The 10,552-nt window shown below is 34.4% G+C and overlaps 2 protein-coding genes across 2 annotated transcripts; one reads left to right on the forward strand and one right to left on the reverse strand.

The window, feature by feature from the left end:
* Positions 1–2,382: 2,382 nt before the first annotated feature.
* On the forward strand, positions 2,383–6,337 carry LOC122580168 (zinc finger CCCH domain-containing protein 30-like). Its single transcript, XM_043752439.1, has 5 exons — positions 2,383–2,480; positions 2,592–2,646; positions 4,628–4,770; positions 4,853–4,977; positions 5,093–6,337. Exons 4-5 carry the CDS (start codon positions 4,856–4,858, stop codon positions 6,183–6,185), a joined length of 1,215 nt encoding a protein of 404 aa, XP_043608374.1. The 5' UTR covers positions 2,383–2,480; positions 2,592–2,646; positions 4,628–4,770; positions 4,853–4,855; the 3' UTR covers positions 6,186–6,337.
* Positions 6,337–8,317, reverse strand: LOC122580169 (peptidyl-prolyl cis-trans isomerase Pin1). Its single transcript, XM_043752440.1, has 2 exons — positions 7,908–8,317; positions 6,337–6,628 (listed from the first exon to the last, which is right to left on the reverse strand). The coding sequence occupies exons 1-2, from the start codon at positions 8,140–8,142 to the stop codon at positions 6,504–6,506; spliced, it is 360 nt and encodes a 119-aa protein (XP_043608375.1). The 5' UTR covers positions 8,143–8,317; the 3' UTR covers positions 6,337–6,503.
* Between the last annotated feature and the right edge of the window lie 2,235 nt (positions 8,318–10,552).

Raw genomic sequence — 10,552 nt, forward strand, 5'->3', positions numbered from 1 at the left:
TGTACTGCTATATTGTTAGCTATGCACTGCTATATGCAGACATGATCATGTGTAGGAAAGACTTACTACTATATTCACATGATCCTCTTTTGGTATGTAATATGTGAAAAAGCTACTCACATAATTTGCACAGCTATATTGTCTTTTGGTATGTAATTTGCACTGCTATATGCAGACTTTTTTTACTTTCTTAATATGCATTTTCTAGTCTTAATAACACCAACATTTCATTTCATTTCATTTTTTCACAATATATTGAAAACCACAATACTTCATTTCATTTTTTCATTACTTAATAAAGATTACAAACACATTATACGACCAACACAACAATTATAAATGATAATAATGCAACAATTAAAATCAAAACAAAAACCAGAAGGTCAAACATGGGCAATTTTGACTTTGTAAAAGTCAATTCAGCCATTTTTTTCTTCATCTGCTTATCATCTGCTTCATTTTCCTTATCATCTTCTTCTTTAGCTTCTTGAATCTTTCTTTGTGAATGAAGATCGTAAAGCAAATCTTTGTAATAATCACTTGGCAATGGTTCATCAAGAAATCTGAAACTGGTACAATGTGAACTAATAACCTGTTTTGAACCCAAATTTTGTTACTTTCCAGTCAATTAAACAAAAACCCTAACCCAATTTCACATTATATCAAAGAAATTTAGAGAATCACAAATTAGGGCAAACTTACTTTAGGGCACTTGATGAATCGACGGCCTGGATTCTTGTTTGTCCAAGAAGTGAGAATACGCATCTTGGCCCCGTAAGCACAAAAGATATATCTACATCCCTGATTTGTTGATGTTGTGGAGGATGATGATGAAGCCATCGGGGGAAAAAAACGAGGGAAAAAAAAGAGGGAAAAAGAAGAAGGAAGAAAGAGAGAGAATGAAGAGTGTGAAATTCTGTTTTTTTTATTCGTTTTATATATTTTTAATACACACGTGACTTGCACGTGGTCTAACCGGTAACAAAAACGGGTGTTATCCGGTGCGTTACATGGCATAACCAGAATAATGAAGGTTCTTCCATTACATATTCATTTTTTTAGGTGGTTACATTACATAACCATTCGTGCATAGGTGGTTACATTCAGATGTCCTAATCCCTATTATATGTGATTATTTAAAAAAAAATTAATTTTAATAAAGTTATTAATAATGCTTTTTTGCAACGTTAAAACTTTTTGCTATTAATAATGTTATTATAACCTTAAACGTCATGAAAGTGAAATATGGTAACATTGTTTTAAAGTTTTGTCCTCTTCTTTTCGATTTATTAAACTTTTAATTCATATATATTGAGTAAGTGGTAACAATTTGTATTTATTTTAACAAAAGGCATGAAAAGTTATTTTAAAACAATAATAAAGTATTATAATAAAAGATGTACATAACTAAAAATAAAAGTGTGCATGGAAATATATATCTTAAACGGTTAAACTTAAATCTACAATGTAACTTTGATATAAATACATTATTTTAATAATACAATGTTTATATATATAAATTTATATTATATTAATAATTAAATATTAGTGTTTGATGTTAATAAAAAAACTTAAAATTAGGAATTTAAAAAAAACACATGTCATCTAGATAATAAACCAAGTGTCGATAAATAAAAGCATTAATCATGTTTTAGTATATTGGTAGATTATATTATATTGTATTTATTTAGTGTTATATATAAAATTGTCATGATTTTACGAGTAAAGTTATGTTTCGCATCATGAGTAAAAATTTATGTTTTCAAGCTGAATTTAGTAGTATTTCTCATTATAGTTCAATGGTCGAACACTAGTTTTATATATTGGAGGTCTTAAGTTCGAGACATAGGAAAGACATTTGAAGAAATTTTATAATAAAGTTCTCCAGTGAAGTAGGTTTGAGTACTACAGAGGGGCAAGGTTTTATCCCGGTATTGAGGGTGAGGAGACTCTCTAGTGCGGACCCGATTAAGACAACGTAAGTTAGATCTCCTATTGCGAGCAGATAATCCACATTCTTTCAAAAAAATAAATAAATTGAGTTCAATAAATATGTACAATTCAACTATTAATAATAATAAAATAGAAAATCCGAGGGGGACTCCTCTTATAAGAGGTCCAGTGTTCAGAAAGGATATTCAGGTTCAAGTTTAAGAGGGCAGGGTTTATCCCTACTAATCATCGTGCTTTTGAGAAACTCTCGGATCTGATTAAGACAAAAATTTCCAATTTTTTCGTTTACCATAAAAAAGTGGTACCCCCAAAGGCTAAAACCCTTGAGGTTCCAAGATTTGTATAACCGGAAAACCATAGTCCGCCCATCACCTGAATAACCCACCAACAAACATACATACATTTATTTTCACACAATTTATTTCCTTTTCTGTTTTTACCGTTTTCTCTCTCTCTTTTTTCTCTCTTTATATATATGATCATCAGGGCCAACTGGGGTGGGTTTCTCACTATCCTTCTTTTTACAGGTTTGTATACTTTCTTTTAACATTTTATTTTCTTTCATTGGAGATAGCCTTACATACTTTCTTTTATTATCTTTTTTTTGCTTTTAACATTTTATTTTCTTTCCATTTTAGTCAAGAATTGATTTGGAGCTCCTTTCTTGTACTTCTTTTCCGTAGCTACTCTCAGGTATGGTATTTTCTAGTGAATCTATTCATCATTTGCTTCTTTATTTCTTTTTTTTTTTTTTTTACTACTTTGTTCGGCTTAATATGAACCAGAATTTTAGAAAAAGTAACTCCCAATGCCGTCTTCCACGGGTTTTGGGTCCCAATACCGTCTTCGACGGTGTATGGGGAGGTTGATATGTAGACAACCTTACCCCTGCCAAAGGTAGAGAGGCTGCTTCCAGGTTCTACCATAGATAGAAAAGGACCTCCAGCCTTGCTGGGCATGAGGATCGAACCCATGAGCTCTGTTTCCAGAGGCATGAGCTCCAACCACTGATCCAACCCAGTTGGTTTATGAACCAGAATTTTAGGTTAGTCTTATTGTAGTTTTATTTTTCGAGAATATTGTCATACGAAAAGAAGGGTCTAGTAATACCACTATGTGTATTTCCGGTTATCTCAATTTCAAGATTAACAGATACGAAAATTGTTGGCTTTACGCGTGTACATGATTATGCAAGTAAATTAGGTATTTCGGTTTCTTGAGTGCTTATTCGCGCAATTTTGTCGTATATGGTAATGTAGAGAACTTTTATTTGTATGATTGGACAATGTATATGGTTTTTGGCCATTTCAGCATTAGCTAGGTGGTAGAGGCTCTTGCCTCTAAGGGAGAAGTTCAGGGTTTAATTTTTGGCGTTGGTGCATCTAGGAGTTTATTGGGGTTGTTTAGGACTAGGAATAGGACTAGATATAGTAGCCGTTCAAAAAAAAATGTTTATGATTTTGGTTTGAAATACGAACTTTAAGACCTCTATACGGGATACTATGTGCGTTATAACTTTTTGTGAAACCTCTAACTTTGGTGGCTCAACGCCTTCCCAAACAAGGAGCAAAATACCCACTGATGGTATACATACTCAATGTAAGCGAGCTAGTTTTTCTTCTTAAGCTGCAGTAAGTAGATTAAGAGTTCAGTAAATATGTAATGTGTGCACGTGAGGAGGAAGTTCTATGTACACATGACATGACACATATGTAAGGGAATGGAAAGTTATATAGGTGGCGTTACTTTACCCTAAATATTCTCCAATATGAAGTCAAAATCTATTCATTATTAGTTCACAGTTATGGTCAGGAAATTATCTATGGAATATCAAGTGGTTAATCTCAATATCAACACAAGGTTTAAAATATGTATCATGCTACTAACGATACTTGCCATGAGAGAATGGATGGGTTTGTGAACTTAGTTGCTCTTATTTCAGGAGAATGATAGATAATCCTACCACGTGCGCTGTATGCGCTAGGGAAATTGATCTGTGTGTATACTCTACAATGAACCAAAAACTAAAAAGTTTATGTAATTGATCTGTCTGCATACTCTATGATACACCAAAACCTAAAAAGTTCATATAGTTGACCATTTTAAGATTTTTATATTGCACGTGTACATGTGTGTGTGTTTTCTTTGTTTGTTTGTAAAGAGCATTATGGAGCTCTTGACACGTTTCTTGGTAATATATGTCAATCATATGAATAATTCAGCTGAATTATTAGGATCCTGGAAGTAAACATGCCATATGACATATGTGATTTGAAAAGATAAGATTTTTCAGGCAATAAATAGATTGTATCATGTCTATCCCCTTTTCATGGTAATATAAATTTTTTCTATAAATGGTCTACTGATAATCTCTATTGCTCTTGTGTGGATGAAGATATAGAAAGGTTCATTGATGTCAATTGTAATGGATGTTGTCGTTTCTCGAAACATGCAGATTAACTGACTATCTGTGGCCCTATTATTTATTTTTTGCTGTTGTTTAACAACAATAACATCTTGTACAGCATATTGTTATTTGTTAACCGAATATCTGTATGCCATATTTTGTTCCGGGTGCCTTTGTCATAATTATTCTTGCAGTCTGTCATACCCTAATGAATATTTGTGCATATATCTTGTCCATAAGAGATGACTTACTTAAATTGCTTTATAGATAAAATGTAGCGAAAGGGGGAAAGTCAACTTAAAGTCAGCTGGGAAGATCCTCAGAAACAACACAGTTTGACATCTTGGGTTCGACCTTCAGGGCCGGCTTTGCAAAATATTCTTCAAATACAATGGGCTTGTCCACCCCGAGTAAGAAACAATGAATGATATTTCAGTAACTTACATATAGTTTAGGCTTCTACTTCTTAATCCCCCACCCGAATTAACGCAGTTTATGGTGGACCCTGATTGGAAAATGGAGGATGGTTCAGAGAGTCAAGAAAAACATATACAACTTAAAAGAGAATTAAAAACCACTGAAGCATTCTATACTTTCAACTTCAACATTCCTCCCAAGTAAGACCATGAGAAACTAAGTTCTTGGAAGCGTTTAATTAAACAATATAAAGATGACAAGGTATTGGTGTTCATAAATGCTTATGCTTGTTCACGTGTCTCAATGTTCTTGTAGTCCATCTGTTGCATCAGATGCACTCGATTTCGATGGTGACGATAGCAAGGTCCCTATCATCCCCCTAGAGGTCATTGATAATGAAACTTCACCTGAAGATGATGGCACTTCGCTAATCACATTGAGCCCTGGTGTAGAAGTTGGAGAAATAACTATACAACCTCTTAGCATCCCTCTAACCCCACAAGAGAACAAAACACCAGAAGTTGGTAAACCTCTTTTACAAAGAGATGAAGTAATTGCAGCAGCTGTAGCACTTACTGCCTTGATGAAGTTTAAGGAGCCTGGGAATTACATTGACCTCGAGTTGCTTATCCAGCTTCTTCGTAACCCTGGTATGCTCGAGCACTTGATGAAGCATTATGGACCATCTGTTAATCAGAGGCCAGTAACAATCTGCGCTCAACCTCATGAAAGGCCTTCTGTCCCCTTGCCAGTTTCAAGTCCAGCTAGTAATGTACATCATCCAGCTGCTACAGGAACCACACCTCTCTCTGTAAACTCACCTAGGACCCCTGTCAGTGGTTACAACACCTGCTCTCCATCAGTCCCATGTACCAATTCTATTCCTTCAGAAGTGAAAAATACGATATGCCAAGTTAGGAAAGCAGAGGTTCATGGTAACTCATCAAAGCCATTAGCAACGATGATACCCGGCCCCGGCCCCGGCCCCAACTCTCCCACACTTGACATGGCTAAATTTAGGAAGCTGATTAATGAGTATGGAGTCCCATCAGGAGGTGAGACTCTCACACCTGAGAAGATTCTACCTGCACTATCTAGTCCAAGAAGTGGACCCGTTGTGATGAAGGATTCAGAATATTACAGAAAACTTGTGTCACAACATGGGATAGTTCAAGAGAGTCCCAACCCTCAAGGATCTGTGAAGTCAATTGGCATGATCCCAGTTGAATCAAAGCCCCACGAACGACCATGCATGTATTATAATAGCAATAAGGGTTGCAGGCGTGGGTCTAGCTGTTGGTTCCCGCACGTGAATTTGGAGAGAGGTAGTCCGGTTGCCAAAAATAAGCAGGGTGCCAAAAGGATGAAGCTTTCTGGGGGTAATTTTGCCAGACGTACATGTCATTGAATGGGTTGAAAATTTTGTTTCAGTTTTCATAATGCATTGTGTAGTTTTGCTTTCTCTTACAGGTTGGTCTCAGTTTTTAGCCTTCTTCTAATTGATATAGAATTTTAACGATTTTTGAGATAGTCAAATGATATAAAGTTGCATATCTGGATTGTTCACGCAAAAATAAATATCAAAATATATGGAATCCAGAACTCAAGTCACAATAACAGAAGAAAGGATAAACATGGTCTTATTGTTCTGATATAAAAACTGAAATTATAAATATGGCACTCATTGGGCCAGATAACATTCAGATCATCCGTCTCCAGCATCCAGTTAGCCTGTTCTCATGATGATGTGAACTCCACTGTCAGTGTCAACAATATCACTTATTTCTCCGACCTTAAGTGCATATGTTGCATCCTCAAAGGGTTTCTGCATCTGATTCCTTCCGAATGGTCCTGCACCAACATTTCATAGCTATGCATCAATATATCTGTTAACTAATGATAACAGATCTTGCAATAACACAGGCTTAAGTAACACTGATCACAGACAATACTGTTTATAGCAAATGAAGAAAACATAAGATATACCAAAGCGAGCACAACACAAGTGAAGTTGACTTAAGTATATATGATGAATATCGCAGAGTTACCTGAATAGCCATCGTACATAACATTGCAAAAATACCCTAGATATTAGAAACTGGCTACATTTAAGGAACAAGGTACATAACTTAACCAAAATAGTAAGCAGCAATAAGAATGGTGAAAGTAACTACCAATCAATCTACTGCAAAGCTTGATTTCCCAGTAAATTTATTTTTCGAACAGCAGTGTGATGTTTAGACACCTTGTAGATTAATACCCTCCCACCTCACCTCGGACCAATTGGTCTGTGAATCATAGGTTACTTAATGTCACAACATCCATGTGACTAGGCTCAAATAGAGACTTAATGTAGCAAACACGTAACGAAGACCATAAATTGTCGCTATAATCATTAGTTCCCGGTTCCAACTTTATCGTTAGATTTGCCGTCTATCCAGCATCATTCCTACGAACAACCAAATGCACAAAGTGACACTAATTTTCATTTTGAGCATGGGCGTATCTATCTAGGGGCGCAGGAGAGTCCCCCCACCTATACGTTTTATATAGAACATGAATGTTTATATAGAATTTTAAAAGAAAGAAAGAAAGAAAGAAACTGCTCACCATCGTCTTCCGCAGGTTTTGAGCCCCAATACCTCGACAGTGTATGGGGGAGGTTAAGATGTAGGCAGACCTTACCCCAATCTAAGTAGAGAGGCTGCTTCCAGATTCTACCTAAATGGTAGAAAAGGCCCTCCAACCTTTGCATGGGATGAGGATCGAACCCATGACCTCTGTTTCCAGAGGCCACGGTGTTTACCACTGATCCAACCATGTTGTTTATATAGAATTTTAGATACAAATAATTGCCTTCTACTTCTACATATTGATCATGTGACATTTACACAATATTTCGCAAAATGCAGTATGTTACTTGCTGTGTATGACTAATACACACACAGATATATATATATATATATATATAAAAATTATAACCAAGATAATCTATGGCTAGTGGTACCTAACCTACCCTGTAACAGATAATGCTCATAGCAAATTATATTTCAATTATATTTATTATATTTTTGGGAGTAAAAATAAAGGGGAAATAATAAAATAGTAGAAAAAGATGTATTTTAGTTACCGAGATCGCCACCGCGTTTAGCGGAGCTGCAATCAGAGTAACGAGAAGCGACATCTTCAAACTTAGATTTGCCTGAAACGATGTCGTCACGGAGTGATTTAAGCTGAGAAACAGCAGATTCTCTTGTCGTGTTTGTTATTATACGGCCTTCTGGATCCTTCCATGATGCCTTCCTTCGAGATCCTTGATGTTTTATCAATATATGTGATGCCTTCACTTTATCTGTTGACGACATTCTTCCTCTTACTCTTGTTAATTGTTGAGTTTTTCTTTAATATTATATAAATAATACTAATGATAATTAATGATGGTGATGGCGGTGGTGGTGCGATCTGAACTTCTCTTTGAAAAAGTGGATGCTTTCTTTGTATTAATTGGAGAACAGGAAACGGTATCGGTTTTACCCACCAAGCTTTTGACAATGCAAGTAAAATATAGATTGGGTATAAAAAAGTTAACATAGTTTAGGACTTTTAAGTTAATAAAGTACATGGTTTACACCTTTGACCTTGAAGATAATGGCAAATATTCAATTCTCGCCTCAATCAAAGATAGGTGGCCAATTTTTTATCATATAAATAAAACCTGAAAGCGCCTCTCTAGTTAGGTAAAGATAAGACTGTTTACATTTCTACCTACTGTCATATATCGTGGAGATATTGAGATCCAAAAATCACAAAAGAAAGCATTAGGTGTTTACGTTTCTTTTTATATAGTTTAGATTAATAATTTAGGGATTTAACTCGTGGGACATCAAATTTTTACTTAAAAGGTGAAGATTCGATCCTCATTATAGGCCCTTAGTTTTAGATGATATGAGCATGTAAATGAACCAGCTAACTAGGTGCTGATTTCAAAGCAAGAAACAACCTCACACCCGCAAAGTGATGTCTATAATATGGGCCTATCGCACCAACGACATCTGCAAGGTGCATTGGGTGATTGAGGCGATAACAAGTTTGGGTAAAGATGAGTGATATTGTCTGGGGTGTGCATATTTTTAAACCCTTTGCAATATTATTGAGAACATTTTATTTTTATTTTTCAACATTCGCTCTTGCTTTTCAAAACAGATATTACCTAAAACCTAAAGCTAATCACTAAATAATCCTTAATAGTAAATAACATCTTGGTTAGATTGTGAACCAATATGAATTCATCCTTAACATTTAACTTGAAATCGTTTATAAGAGTTGCAGGTTAAGTGGCAAGATAAATTTATTTATATTTTAAAGTTTTCTACTTCTAACCTTAGATTTTTGTATAAATAATTAAATACTTATGTTGAACTTTCAATGTACGTACAAAATGAAGATTTACGAAGACATTCACTTGCAGCCCGTTTAAGATTAAGAGCAGAATTTGGCTTCAAGTAGGGCATGCATGTTTGTGAACAATTTGAAAAGTCCTTTGTAAAGGAATATTTTGTTTATCCTTTAACATTTTGAAATGAAACTTAATTTGTTATGTGAATTAATCACATCAGGAAACTATCATATCTAGTAACACGTCAATCATTTTAAGTTTTGAAAATACATTCTCACAAAAAATCCTTTCATTTACGATTTTTAGTTGTAAGAGTATCTCTAATGGTGTTTTTTGTAAAGCTTTTTTTAAGACTTATACTATTACAAAAAACTTTTATAAAGACTTTTTATCATTGGGGTGAAAACTTTTTTAGTAATGACTTATAAAACTTCAAGCTATTGCATTCTCTCTTACAAATTTAATTGCAGTACAATTTAAAAAATTTTATGCTAGTTTCAAGGTTTTGCCATTGGAGTAAAAGTTTTTTTGTAAAAAGCTTTTAGAAAAAAACTTTATCATTATGGATGCTCTAAGTTATACGCTTTAGTATTGTCTACTTATCTTATAGTCGTTTTTGTTGATGATCCAAAAGTTATTTTTATAAATATATGAAGGGGGAAGGTAATATGCATGAGGCTGTTAGACATATAAGTTGGGTGAAAAACTCTCACATTTCATTTTTTAAACCATAAAAAACATGAGGGCCTCAACATTTATTCAAAATATTAAACAATTAGTATGTGGGAGGTTTTTCATCTAAGTTAGGTACATAACAGCCTCATACTCACTTTTCCCATATATGAAAGTATGAAACCCTATTTTATGGACAATTGTTAACGATTGGAGATAGTGCTAAACTTTTCATTTTTGATACTATGAACAAATGTGGCATTGATAACCAATTTTATTGAAGATTAGGACTGCTATTCTGCTAATGAGTGTTGCAATCGCACATAGCCACTTATCATTACTTGACACTATCTTATAGTAATAAGTTTGCATTAAATCTTGAATGATTAGAAGCCAATTTTTTGGTTTTTATTTTTTGAAAAGATGTAAATAAATCCTCTGGCAAGAACCCATTCAGAGTAACATGTTGTTGTGACATAATGGTCCACTGGCACGTTAATTTTAACACCTTTGATAGATGCAAATTTATATTCTTTTAAATGGAAAGATTCCAATGTTCCAGTCTCATTCGAAAACCTTAAATATGTGTTGTTTGACATGGAATTTGATTAATGTGTACACCCTACAGGGAGATACTTTATAGTACTAAACTTGGTTATGTACGAAACTAAATAAATATAGAACCAACAATCCAAAAGTCTCAAAAG

Source organism: Erigeron canadensis, chromosome 8 (genome assembly GCF_010389155.1).
Source record: "Erigeron canadensis isolate Cc75 chromosome 8, C_canadensis_v1, whole genome shotgun sequence".
NCBI lineage: Eukaryota > Viridiplantae > Streptophyta > Magnoliopsida > Asterales > Asteraceae > Erigeron > Erigeron canadensis.

Bases quoted from the DNA above. Each gene is read 5' to 3' on its own strand.
- LOC122580168 (XM_043752439.1), top strand. From the start codon at position 4,856: ATGGTGGACCCTGATTGGAAAATGGAGGATGGTTCAGAGAGTCAAGAA. The intron at 4,978-5,092 runs GTAAGACCATGA...ATGTTCTTGTAG, and splicing joins AACTTCAACATTCCTCCCAA to TCCATCTGTTGCATCAGATG.
- LOC122580169 (XM_043752440.1), bottom strand. From the start codon at position 8,142: ATGTCGTCAACAGATAAAGTGAAGGCATCACATATATTGATAAAACAT. The intron at 6,629-7,907 runs GTAACTAAAATA...ATGTTGGTGCAG, and splicing joins TAAACGCGGTGGCGATCTCG to GACCATTCGGAAGGAATCAG.